This window comes from Podarcis tiliguerta, assembly GCF_965153285.1.
Source record: "Podarcis tiliguerta genome assembly, chromosome: 6".
Classification (NCBI taxonomy): Eukaryota; Metazoa; Chordata; class Lepidosauria; order Squamata; family Lacertidae; genus Podarcis; species Podarcis tiliguerta.
Genome location: NC_139539.1, coordinates 6,406,773 through 6,420,385, shown reverse-complemented (window position 1 = coordinate 6,420,385; position 13,613 = coordinate 6,406,773). Strand labels below are relative to the sequence as shown.

At 51.3% G+C, this 13,613-nt stretch overlaps 1 protein-coding gene across 2 annotated transcripts in view; it reads left to right on the top strand.

The window, feature by feature from the left end:
- The first annotated feature begins 5,630 nt into the window (after positions 1-5,630).
- SAMD10 (sterile alpha motif domain containing 10) overlaps positions 5,631-13,613 on the top strand; it is a 54,064-nt gene continuing 46,081 nt past the window's right edge. For both annotated transcript variants that reach the window (XM_083447669.1, XM_083447670.1), the window contains exon 1: positions 5,631-7,202. In XM_083447669.1, the coding sequence (XP_083303795.1) occupies positions 7,091-7,202 (112 nt within the window). In that variant the 5' untranslated portion in view covers positions 5,631-7,090. The remainder of the gene's footprint in view (positions 7,203-13,613) is intronic.

Genomic DNA, 13,613 nt, shown 5'->3' with positions numbered 1-13,613 from the left:
TCGCTGCGCAGCGAAAGCAGTGATCCCTCTTGCTGTTCTGGCTTCTGGGATTGCTGCGCAGCCTGCATTCGCTCCATAAGACGCACACACATTTCCCCTTACTTTTTAGGAGGAAAAAAGTGAGTCTTATAGAGCAAAAAATACAGTACATTGTTGTCCCTGGCCCTGCCCATCCTTGGCATGTGGTCCTTGGAAGGTTGCCCAGATGGCAGAGTGGCCTTCAGCCTGAAAAATATTTCCCAACCCTGGCCTAGGACTGGTTCATGTAATGGAACGACCTTGCTGCAACAAATTCAGGAAGGATAAGGGCTGTCCGGACGCGGGTGGCGCTGTGGGTAAAACCTCAGTGCCTAAGACTTGCCGATCACATGGTCGGCGGTTCGAATCCCCGCGGTGGGGTGAGCTCCCGTCATTTGGTCCCAGATCCTGCCCACCTAGCAGTTCGAAAGCACCCTTAAGTGCAAGTAGATAAATAGGTACTGCTTTATAGAGGGAAGGTAAACGGCGTTTCCGTGTGCGGCACTGGTGCTGGCTCACCAGTGCAGCTTCGTCACGCTGGCCACGTGACCCGGAAGTGTCTTCAGACGGCGCCAGCTCCCGGCCTCTTAAGTGAGATGAGCGCACAACCCTAGAGTCTGTCAAGACTGGCCCGTATGGGCAGGGGTACCTTTAAGGGCTGTCCACTGGCTACAAGTCCTGATTTCACAGAAATTGTAGAGTTGGAAGGGACCTCAAGTGTCCTCTATTCCAATCCCTTGCAATGCAGGAATCTCAGCTAAAGCATCCATGACAGATGGCCATCCAACCTCTCCAAGGAAGGAGAGCCCACAACGTCCCGACAATGTTCATTCCACTGTCAAACACCTCTTACCGTCAGAAAGTTCTTCCTGGCGTTTAATCGGAATCTCCATTCTTGGAACTTGAAGCCATTGTTTTCTGTCCAGAGCAGGAGAAAACAAGCTTGTTCCCTCTTCCATGCGACAGCCCTTGAGATGTTTGAAAATGGCTATCACATATCTCTTCTCAGCTTCCTCTTTTCCAGGCTAAACATACCCAGCTCCTTCAGCTATTCCTCATAAGGCTTGGTTTCCAGACCTTTGATCATCTTGGTTGTCCTCCTCTGCAAACTGGCCAGATTTCTACATGCTGTAACTCTGGGATCAGAGGAACCAGGCTTCTGAAGACCAGCTGATGGAGAACGACAACAGAAGGCCCTTTCCCTCATGGCCTGCTTGTGGACTTTCTGTGGGCAACTGGTTGTTCACCGCAGGAAGCAGGGTGCTGAACAAGACGGGCACCTATGGGTCGGATCCAGCACAACCTACATTTTCTGTTTGGTGCCTGCATAGGAAACTCTTTGCAAACCTGTGTGCTCTACCTTGGGTCTCAAAGATGGAAGAACGATAAGTCCTTTAAAGCACATGGCTCCCGCGTACAAGGGCGTCTTACACATAGATGCTAGTGGCACAGGGCACCAGGTTCTGGAGGGCGCCAGGGAAGAGGCAGAGGCTGGATGCGGCCCCTCCCGGCATCAGCTCGCTGTCCTCGCTGAAGCAGCGCCACGCCCAGAGCCTCCGTCTGCCGTGGCCACTGCGGCACGAAGCGTCCAGCTGAGCCAGGAGGTGCCGCGTCCAGCCTCCACCTCTTCCCCGCCAGAGGAGTCGCCCTCCAGCCACTGCCCACCTCCTCCAGCCCTGCCAGTCTCCCTAAAAAAACTCTGGGAAATGGGGGAGGGTGCTGCTGGAGGGAACTTTGCACCACGGCACCGAATATGCTTAAGACAGCCCTGACCCCATAAACGAATCCTGGGGACTGTGGTTTAGCATTCCCATTGCCTGTAATGAAGCACAGTTCCCAGGATTCGGGGAGCGGAGGGGAGTCGTGTGCTTAAAATATATGTTGTGGCTTTGACCATTGCCTATACAGTGGTACCTTGGGTTACAGACACTCAGGTTACAGACTCCGCTGACCCAGAAATAGCTTAGCCGCCTCAGCAGGAAGCCCCATTAGCTAGAGTGGTACTTCAGGTTAAGAACAGTTTCAGGTTAAGAACGGACCTCCAGAACGAATTAAGTTCTTAACCCGAGGTACCGCTGTAATCTGCTTTGCACAGGCAAATCTGGACGAATGGTCAGTAGATAGGTTGCCTAGAGGAGTCCTTGGTTTTCCAGGGACTTTGCAGCCGCTAGCACCACACCCGTTCTGAGCTGGTCCTGCCTTGACCTTGGGACACATCAGGTCAAACCCACAGCAGAGACCTGTCTGATGAGACACGCCAGCCAGGGGAGCAGCAGCTGGTGGGCTGGCAAGGGGAATGGGGACAGGGAAATTGTTGCATCTCCTGAAGGTCACCCATGCTAACACACCCTCACCTCTTTCCTTGTCAACATCCTCTCCCCTTGCTGGGCATATCTGCAGTGACTGTTCTGTTTAGCTGGCTAGAACAACCTGTCAAAGCCAATGAGGTTATTCTCCTTCTGTGGCCTGTAGTGTACATTGCATGCTGATAAGATCATTAGCCACGGCCGGGATTCGTTATATTGGATTTCTTATTATGCTGAATCGGAGTCATCTTTTTATTTATTTTTATCCCGCTCCCCTGGAATAAGCCTGATTAATTTTTCATGGGCCTTTACACTACTGTCTCTCCAGTTATACGGTCAAATTAAAGGGGAGCGGGTCGTGAAACCTGGTGAATTTAAATGGAGTAACGGGAGCTCTTAAACACTTTTGTCCCAAACAATAAATTAAAAAGACAATGCTGACTCCATCTGCTCCAAAACAGGGGGGAAAACTACGTGAAGGTCAATGGCTAGCACTATGTCAGCAAAGAGGATGGTAGCCATACAGAAGGTTGGGATGCATTTCGGAATACTTTAGAGCTGTCTAACTAACTCCAGCACCTCCTGGCAAATAGAAGGGGAAGAAATGGAGGCAGTGAGACATTTTACTTTATTGGGCTCCATGATCACTGCAGATGGTGACAGCAGCCACGAAATTAAAAGACGCCTGCTTCTTGGGAGAAAAGCAATGACAAACCTAGGCAGCATCTTAAAAAGCAGAGACGTCACCTTGCCGACAAAGGTCCATATAGTTAAAGCTATGGTTTTCCCAGTAGTAATGTATGGAAGTGAGAGCTGGACCATAAAGAAGGCTGATCGCCGAAGAATTGATGCTTTTGAATTATGGTGCTGGAGGAGACTCTTGAGAGTCCCATGGACTGCAAGAAGATCCAACCTCTTCATTCTGAAGGAAATCAGCCCTGAGTGCTCACTGGAAGGACAGATCCTGAAGCTGAGGCTACACTACTTTGGCCACCTCATGAGAAGAGAAGACTCCCTGGAAAAGACCCTGATGTTGGGAAAGATGGAGGGCACAAGGAGAAGGGGACAGCAGAGGACGAGATGGCTTGACAGTGTTCTTGAAGCTACCAGCATGAGTTTGACCAAACTGCGGGAGGCAGTGGAAGACAGGAGTGCCTGGTGTGCTCTGGTCCATGGGGTCACGGAGAGTCGGACACAACTAAGCGACTAAACAACAAACAACAACTAACTCTAGTGCTGCTGAGCTCAGCTTGAGGGCTACTCACAGTCTTCTGGTTGGCCACTGTGAAAACGGGATGCTAGATTAGATGGGCTTTCTGGGGAGAACACTTATGCTGATATTGCTAAACATGTGAGTGTAAGATCATTGCCTATCTCCCAGTAGACCCCAATCTGCCTTCTCCCCATCCCTGACGGAGGACTAGATCTGCTGTGCAGCGTTTGAAATTCATTAGGTGCCAGGAGCATTTTGCCCCTGAAGTCTCCACCGCCTGGAGGTGCATGCCTGGGTTGGATCCTGACCGTTTTCACACACTAACGGCACATCCTGTAGAATTCTGTCTGCGATACTTTATCTGCACGGTCAGAGCAAATTTCAGGAACCCAAAAGTGGTATTGAAAAACACGGCTTTGGAGCCATCAGGCCCCCAAATGGCAACTAGACATTCCATTTTGGCAACTGTGACCCTGGTTTCAGGAGCCACTTGGCACCTAGATAATATATATCCGAGTTTCTAGCATGCTGCTATGTGTCCACCCCACAGCTTATCCACCCCTCTACCAGCAGTCTTATCCTCAGCCAGAAGTGACCCCACATGACGTGGGGTAAAATACCTGAGGGGACGTAAGTTGGGGGGGGGGGAGGATGTTTGGCACCCTGGACCACACGCTCCTTTTGCTGTAAAAACGGGAACCCCTTCCTTCTATGGGCATATCTGAAGATATGAAACGGCCACCCTCTGACCATTTTTATGGGTTGAAGAAGCCATAATACGTAACACTGAAGTCTATTTCTGCTTTATGGCTTTTCATAGAGGCCTTCTGCAATATTCTTGCACGCTGGGAGTCATTGCATTGTATTTTCATCACACGCGCTCCCTTCCATATGCTCGCTACAAATGGTGTGTTCAATAATCCACAAGTGGAGACATAATAGATCACTGGAACACTCGGCAGTGACTCTGTTGCCTGAGTAAGTACAGTGGTACCTCTGGTTGCGAACGGGATCCGTTCCAGAGGCCCGTTCGCAACCTGAAAAGAATGCAACCCGCGTCTCCGCACGCGTAGGTCACAATTCGCTGCTTCTGCAGATGCGCATGATGTCATTTTGTGATGACAGCGTCTGCGCATGCGGCGAAACCCGGAAGTAACCTGTTCTGGTACTTCTGGGTTGCCGCAGGATGTAACCTGAAAACGCTCAACCTGAAGCAAATGTAACATGAGGTATGACTGTAATCCAGGGCCTTCTTTGGATAGCCCAATTTTTTGCTCTCAGGGTCACTGGTATGCCTTAAATCTTCAGGCGTACCAGTCCTGGCCAAACTTGGCCCTCCAGCTGTTTTGGGACTACAACTCCCATCATCCCTAGCTAACAGGACCAGTGGTCAGGGATGATGGGAATTGTAGTCCCGAAACAGCTGGAGGGCCAAGTTTGGCCATGCCTGCCCCAATATAACCAAACTTCCACAGCTCTGACGGCACTTGTGGAAACCTGCATCCCTCACAGTGTCTCCTTTCTTCCTCCCTTTGTCAAGGAAGAGCTGTAGCTCAGGGTAGAAGGACGGCATTGCATGCAGAAGGCTAGAACATGAGACTCTTAATCTTAGGGTCATGGGTTCGAGCCCCACCGTGGGCAAAAGTTTCCTATTGCAGGGGGTTGGACTAGATGACCCATGTGGTCCCTTTCAACCCTACGAGAGCTACTGCTGGCCAGTGAAGACAGTATGGATTCAGATGGTCTGTCTCAGTGCAAGGCAGTTTCCTGTGTCCTTCTATTTCCTATGTTCCTCTGTCTTCCCTGCTGTCAAGGCACAGCCGCTCAGCTCCTCAGGAGGTGGCTAGTTCCCCGTCTCTCTGACTGCTGTTGTCAAGCGCTGTGTACATTGGATGGCACCCGCCTTATCCCTAACCGACTAGCTAATAGCAACCATTAATCAGGAGGGGGGGTGGGGAAAACAAAGGACCCGAGAGAGGGAGGAGTAAAACAGGCAACTCTAGAAAGACGTTGGCATTTGGCTACAAATATATAATGGCTGATCCCTCCCCTATGGTGGCTTGAGGCTAAATGACAGATGAGTCTTCCGATCTCAGAGTATGTTTTATTTTATTTTAATTCTGAAAGTGGCTGAGAAGCAGCTTAAGAAAAGACAGTCTGTAGTTTAAAACACCCCCAAATAGCAATAAAGCCAATGGCATTCTTAATAATAATAATAAACTAAAAGATTAATCAGTTCAACCCTCTAGATGCCCACACAAAGCTCCAATGATTTCGATTGGGTTGCTCTCCGAGGTAAGCGTGCATAGGATTACTTGGGAGCAAGCCATTGATCTGGGTAGATATGCATAGTATTGCACTGCAAAAGGCGTGGGGTAATAAAGATAGAAATAAATAACACCAGGTACGGCTGGGAAAACCAGCCCAACCAGAGGCAGGGCAGGGCGAGGCGGATCGGGGCGTGTGCGCAGCGGGAGCACGTGCGCGCCCAAGCGCGGGGCGACGGCGACGGCGGAGGCCTCCCCGAGAGCGCCTTTGCGCGGCAGCCGGCCAAGCCGAGAGCCCTTCGGGGCGGTGGCCGCCGGTGAAAAGCCAGCGGTGGGATGGGCGGGATCGCGCAGGGAGAGTTGCTGCTCGCCGGAGCCAGCCAGCACCCGGCCGGATGGTGCCCACGCTGGCCTGGCGGCCGAGAGGTGGCCCGCGAGCCTTGACTTCGCCTCCATCCATCTCGATCCGCAAACGCGCTCTCGCCAGCCGCGCTACGAAGCACCTCTCGGTTGGGCACGCCATACGGCTCCCGGCTCCTTTCCCCGGCAGGTTGCAGGCCCGATCCCGGCGGCTCCCGCCTCCCGCGGCTCCTCCTCCTTTCGCAACCTCGCGGAGAGCTTCTCCTCCCTGCCGGAGCCGGGGTCGTGCCTGCTGGGCCCAGCCCAGGCGCCGGCGAAGGGCTCTCGGCGCGCTGGAGACGCGCGCAGCGGCGCTCCAAGGCGCGCCGCCACCAGCAGCACCACGCCTCGCCTGCTTGCCGGGCTTTGTCCGGGACTTGCAGGCAGCCGCTGCGTCCGCGGCCCTTCCCCGCCCAGCTCGGGGTGGGAGGACCGGCGGCGGCGAAGGCGAAATGATCGCCTTGTTGTTGGACTCTGCCGTGCGCCTCGCTGCGCAACGAGGCAGGGGCTGGCACGGGCGGCGGCGAGGATGACCTTGCAGGGATGTCGGCGAGGGGCGTGTTTGAGCATCGTCTCCCTCCGATCCGGCAGTAGCAGCAGCAGCGTCGGGTGACTTGAGAGTAGGGGAGAGAGAGACAGAAAGAGACAAAAGCGGGAAGGGAGGAGGGAAAGAGGAGGAGGCGGATTTGCAGTGATAGGCGGTGCGCAAGGCGAGCGCTGGCCACTTTGCCGAAGTGTCTTGAACGTGGAGAGGAGGAGAGCGCCGGGCTCCGTCCACACGAGCGGCAGCAACACGGGCTCCTGTCCTGCCCCGCCCAGCCCGGACCTCTTTGCGCGAGACCGCCGATCGTCTGAATCCCGCCGCCCATCCCCGCGCCTCGGGCCGCATGCGCTTGATGTTCGCGGAATTCCGCTCCAAAGGCAACCCCTTGCCGGACACGGGAGGGGGCCATGAACGGGCTCTGGCGATGAACTGCGGCGAGACCAAGGAGATGGAAGGTAAGGAAGCGGCGGGGGTAGCCGTCACGGGGCGCTTTGGGCGACCCTCGCCTGTGGCTCTCAGGTAAGCAGCGGGGGGCTCTTTGTTCTGAGTCCGGCTCGAGGGCTTGACTGATGCCGTCCGGGGCTCTTCTAATCATCGCATGCAAGCTGGGACTCCGGAGGGCGTTTGTTCGACCTCCGTGTTAAGTTAGGAGCGCACGGTGTGTGGATGAGGAACGAGAGCTTAAGAGACAGAAAGGGAGGTGAAGGGCTGGGGGTCGCCAGCTATTCTTCCGTCTTGCGGGTGAGGATGAGCATGCCTGAGGCTCTGATGCGCGTAGGTGGCTGGGCAGAAAGAGGTGGTGTGGGGCTCGGAAGGTGCCCCGATGCTTGCGAGTAGCTTCATGTGCCCGTGTAGGGAGGGAATGGTTGCACGGACTCTCCCGAGCGCTGGGTTTCTGAAAAGATGTCTGACCTGGTAGCCGTCCCCTGCTGTCTAGGTAGGTTGCTGTGGCGTCCTCCCATGCCTGCACGGGGAGCACTCTGCACAGGCTCAGTGTCCCTCTTGACGTCTGATTCCAATGTCAGAGGTGAAAATGAGGCTCTGTGACTTGGCTGCTTTTGTGGTGGTGGGGGCTGTCCTGGGCATCTTTAAAGTGAACAAAATGAAAGACCGGCATCCCTGGGCACATTTGCATGGGAGTCGGCTTCCTTGAGCTGGGGGTGCCTCTGCTCCTGAATTGACCATTATGGGATGGGAAGTGTTTGAGACTGCCAACTGACAGCAAATTTAAGGAGAGAGGTTGCCGCTGGGAATGCTTGTATCTCAGGCATAAGGAACACAGTGTTGTGGGGGCTGTTTTAATCTCTTTAAATAAAAAAAAAAGGTTGTGGGTGTTAAGCCTGCTAAGCCCCAGTCTCTGGCCTGGGTACCCTCAGATGTTGTGTAGAGGTTATTCAGTGTGGGAGTGACTGCAATTCTGCACATGGTCAGGGGCACTCTTTGCTCTGCAGGTGCTTTTTTACATTCCCGAGTTTTGCCAAATTGCTGAAAACCATTCCCAGCCCTTAGAGAGGCTTCGCTTCTAATTAGACCTTCTGTGGTGTGCTGTGAGTTTTCCAAAGCAGAGTATATTCTACCTGTCCAATGTGAGAGCTGTAAAGTGTGATAAGAGAGAGAAAGAATAGCCTTGCATCCAATTAGAACAGCTGTGCTGGATGAGACTGATAGGATTTGAAGTCCAAAATATCTGGAAAGCTCCTGGTTGTTGGAAGCACAGGGCAACGAAATAATGTTGCAGCTCGTATGCCAGCCATGTTTACGAGGGAGTAACTCCCACTGCTTGCAACAGTACTCATTCACAAGTACGTGCACTGAGCATTGACAGACATTTCCTAAACAAGGAGGCTCCCTTTATACGGAGCGTTGCTCCATCCAGCTCGGTTATTTGTCTTTGTTGATCAGAAGCTGCAGTCCGGGATTTCAGACGGGAGTTTCTCGCAGCCCTAACTGGAAATGTCATTGGGAACTGAACGTGGGACATTTGGGTGTGATTCTACCACTGAGCTATGGCTCTTTCAATAAGCCCCACTGAATTCAGCAGGACTTAATTCTGAGCACACATACATATTTAGGGACAGATACCCTTCCTAAACAAAACCACCCTGGGAGCAAGCCTTGAGGACTCGCCAGATGTGTGTAAACAGCATTTCCATGCAATCTTCCGGATTGAATAATTCAGAGTAAATGTGCACGCGCGGTTCGGAGACTCACAGGGGCAAGAAGGCAGTAGAGGAGCAATCTCAAGATCCCCGAATCCCTCGACATCCTTTGATGACCTTGTCAAGCTCTGAGTGGCGAAAGAGTGGTCTCCATCAAGGTTCTCCCCAACCTCTTTTAAAAGGAGCAAAATGGGTTTCTGGTCAGCGTTTTGCAACTGCGAGGAAGGAGCCTGGGGTGGTAGTTATTCCGCAGCGATGCACGACAACGGCAGTAGTAACGCCGTCACATTTATACGGTGCTTTAAAATGTACAAAGCAGTCCATGTTCATTCTGGGCTAGACCAGCACACTATGCAGAACAGGCAGCTGTCATATGTGGGGCAAGAGTTTCTGGCCCTCCAAACTAATTGGAGAAAATCCTCTGGGGTGAGAGTGGGGGGGGGAACCTGTGGTCATCCAGATGTCGGGCAGAGGTCAGGGATGATGGGACTGTACCCCAATATTTTTGACACCTTGTGGGAAGGATCCAAAGACATACCAAAAATCTAGGTTTCCGCAGTTAAAGTGGATTTAAAGTGCTCTTGTTGCCCTAACAGAGCAAATTAACTTTAAAAAAGGACTTTTGGTGGATAGGAAGTTGGCAGGAAAACACACTGCAAAGTGTATGTGTGGGGGGAATGAATGAACAATTAAGAGGAAGATGTAGATAGATGATAGATAGATACCGTATTTTTCGCTCTATAAGACGCACCAGACCTTAAGACGCACCTAGTTTTTGGAGGAGGAAAGCAAGAAAAAAAATATTCTGAATTTCAGAAGTCAGAACAACAAGAGGGATCGCTGCGCAGCGAAAGCAGCAATCCCTCTTGCTGCTCTGGCTTCTGGGATAGCTGCGCAGCCTGCATTCGCTCCATAAGACGCACACACATTTCCCCTTACTTTTTAGGAGGGAAAAAGTGAGTCTTATAGAGCAAAAAATACGGTAGATAGATCAAGCAAGCAAGCCAGCCAGCCAGCCAGCCAGCCCCCTGTAAGCGAATGGGAATAAATGCTCACTATTGTATAAACACCCCATAGGCAGATATGAATGAATGAGTAAAGCCCACATAAGATTTGGGAAAGCAAGTAAATGCTGGAGGAGGCCAGACAAAATCTGAAAGACTTCATGGGCCCCATAATATCCTTCCTGGGACCTGGACCCTTGGGATGTCATTTTGGGGGGTGGTACCAATGAGCTACCCTCATTTTCACTTTATCTCCTTCTGCGCAAGCAAATGGAACAGAAGTTCCTCCTTTTTGCTCCATTCACTCCAATGGAACTGGGAAAAGAGGTCTCAGGAGAAGACATAATTGCTGCCCACTACCACTTTTGCCCTGGGAGACAGTGTATCATAGTGGTTAGAGCCGAGTTTCAGACTAGGACCAGGGCAATCTGGGGTTTACCCCCTATATCTGAGACATGAAACTGAATGGAGTGACTTGTCCTAGTCACCCACCCACCCCGCAGGGTTGTTGTGAGGCTGGATTGGTGGATGGGGAACATACATGCTGCTTCTATATGGGGTTGGACTAGATGACCCTTGGGATCCCTTACAATTCTATGATTCTTGGAGGAAGGACAGGATACTAACGTAGCGCTTGAGTAAGTACTGTTGAGCGACATCTTCGTGAATAGACAGGCAGAGGCTGGTTGTTGTTCGTGAGTGCTTGGCTAGGTTGATATTTGAACCCAGGAATTCTTGGGCCCCTCCGGACCGATGTCTTTTTGTGGATGTATCCTCCCAACATATCATTGACACAATAATGGCGGATTAAAGGTAAAGGACCCCTGACAGTTAAGTCCAGTCACTGACGACTCTGGGGTTGCGGCACTCATCTCGGTTTCAGGCCGAGGGAGCCAACATTTGTCCTCAGACAGTTTTTCTGGGTTATGTGGCCAGCATGACTAAGCCGCTTCTGGCACAACGGAACATTGAAACCAGAGCAGCGCACGGAAACTCTGTTTACCTTCCCGCCGGAGTGGTACCTATTTATCTACTTGCACTTTTCGACGTGCTTTCGAACTGCTAGGTTGGCAGGAGCAGGGACTGAGCAACGGGAGCTCACCCCGTCGCGGGGATTCAAACCGCCAACCTTCTGATCGGCAAGCCCAAGAGGCTCAGTGGCTTAGACCACAGCGCCACCCACGTCCCTTCAATGGCGCATTAGCTGTGGATTTATGCTTGACCACCCGCATGCCCTTCTGCTTTTTAGTTCTGCAATACTTCTTACCGCATAATTGCTGGAAACAAAGCCGTATGTCTACCCTGAAACTTTTGCAGGTGCAGAGGTCATTAAAAGCAGGTTTGCGTATAACAGCCCAGATAGCATCATGAGTGAAAATCATCAGGAACGCAGAAGGAAAGGGATCTCTGCAGGGACCCTTTATTCCCTTACAGCTCAAGCCATGCAGCCATGATGTTTGAGGCTGCTCTCCTGTACAAAGCATGTAGCGCTATCCCGGAGTGCTTCACGTGCAATATCTCAACTGTCATAGAATTGTAGAAGGGACCCTGAGGATCATTTAGTCCAACCCCCTGCAGTGCAGGAATATGCAGCTGCCCCATACGGGGATCGAACCTGCAACCTTGGGGTTGTCAGCACCACGCTCTGACCAACTGTGCTTTCCAGGCATCAGTCCTCACGACAGTCTTGCAAGGAAAGGATAGTTCCGTTAACAAAGCATGAGGCTCTTAATCTCAGAGTTGCAGGTTTGAGCCCCACATTGGGCAAAGGATTTCTGCATTGCAGGGGGTTGGACTAGATGACCCCGAGGGAACCCATTCAAATTCTATGATTCTAAAACTGATTGCTGGTGGTTCATGTAAGGCAGAGGAATGGCGATGGCCCTCGGTAGCTTGAGACAAGTGGGGCACCTGTGTGAAGGGATCCTGCTGTAATGAACGAAAGCAAGACATCCGCACCAAACCAATATAAATTCCCCTTTCCCCAAATCAAGTCACTAGTCCATTTGATCTGTGAGCCACTTTGGTTTGCTTCTGGGCCGGATGTGTTGGCAGCCGCCCCAGTTGTTTAAACAGTGGTGTGCCCTACTCACAGCACTGGAGAGGGGGACGACGGCCCCAGTTTGCTACAGGTGCTGGGAATTGTAGCTCTCAAATAATGGGAATTATGGAAACGATGCCTTATGAGGAACGGCTAAGGGAGCTGGGCATGTTTAGCCTGGAGAAGAGGAGGTTAAGGGGTGATATGATAGCCATGTTCAAATATATAAAAGGATGTCACACAGAGGAGGGAGAAAGGTTGTTTTCTGCTGCTCCAGAGAAGCGGACACGGAGCAATGGATCCAAACTACAAGAAAGAAGATTCCACCTAAACATTAGGAAGAACTTCCTGATTGTAAGAGCTGTTTGACAGTGGAATTTGCTGCCAAGGAGTGTGGTGGAGTCTCCTTCTTTGGAGGTCTTTAAGCAGAGGCTTGACAACCATATGTCAGGAGTGCTCTGATGGTGTTTCCTGCTTGGCAGGGGGTTGGACTCGATGGCCCTTGTGGTCTCTTCCAACTCTATGATTCTATGATTCTATGATTCTATGACACGCTGTCTCTCTAACATGGAAGGGGGGCTGGGGAAGCAGGTCGGGGAAGTAACAAGTTTGGCCAGCCCCTGCCATCAAACAATTGCAGCTGTTTTGCTGCAAGTGCTGAAAGCTCTGGCTATTTCTCTCTGCCGTTCTCGCTGCTTCCCAGCTGAGCAAGTGCTGATGTCCTTGCATCACATCCTTGCTGTGGTTTGTGCTTAGCAGCCCATCCTAGCCTTAAAGGCTGAGGCAGGACAGCCAGCCCCGTGACTCAACTCAGTATTATTCCCATTTTACAGATAAGGAACTGAGACTGTGAGAAAGTGACTCACCCATGCCTCCTAGTGAGATTGCATCTCGCCAGAGATTTGTGAACTCCAAGATGTTGCTGTAAGATTTGGACCTGGCTGCTAGCCCAGCTGGCTTTTAAAAAAGGCAAGGATTATGTCAAATTCATTGCAACTAAAAATATTATGAGCAAGTTCAGGCTTGATAGAAGCTGCATTATCTTTTCTGGCAGCTGGGCATGTTTAGCCTGGAGAAGAGGTGGTTAAGGGGTGATATGATAGCCATGTTCAAATATATAAAAGGATGTCACATAGAGGAGGGAGAAAGGTTGTTTTCTGCTGCTCCAGAGAAGCGGACACGGAGCAATGGATCCAAACTACAAGAAAGAAGATTGCACCTAAACATTAGGAAAAACTTCTGGACAGTAAGAGCTGTTTGACAGTGGAATTTGCTGCCAAGGAGTGTGGTGGAGTCTCCTTCTTTGGAGGTCTTTAAGCAGAGGCTTGACAACCGTATGTCAGGAGTCCTCTGATGGTGTTTCCTGCTTGGCAGGGGGTTGGACTCGATGGCCCTTGTGGTCTCTTCCAACTCTATGATTCTATGATTCTGTGATTCTATTCTATGATTCTACTCCCAGATATGTGGGAGCCGGTCCTGATTTCTTGCTGAAACGCACTTTGCACATGCTCGTATTTTCTTTTTATTACTTGCATATTCCATAGCCAAACCCCAGAACACTAAGTTCTTGTGCTGAGCATTGGCTCAAGTGCAGCCGTGGCCAAAAAAAAAAGACTGTTGATATAACGTCCCCATTGTGTTTTACAATGTAACAGTAATTTG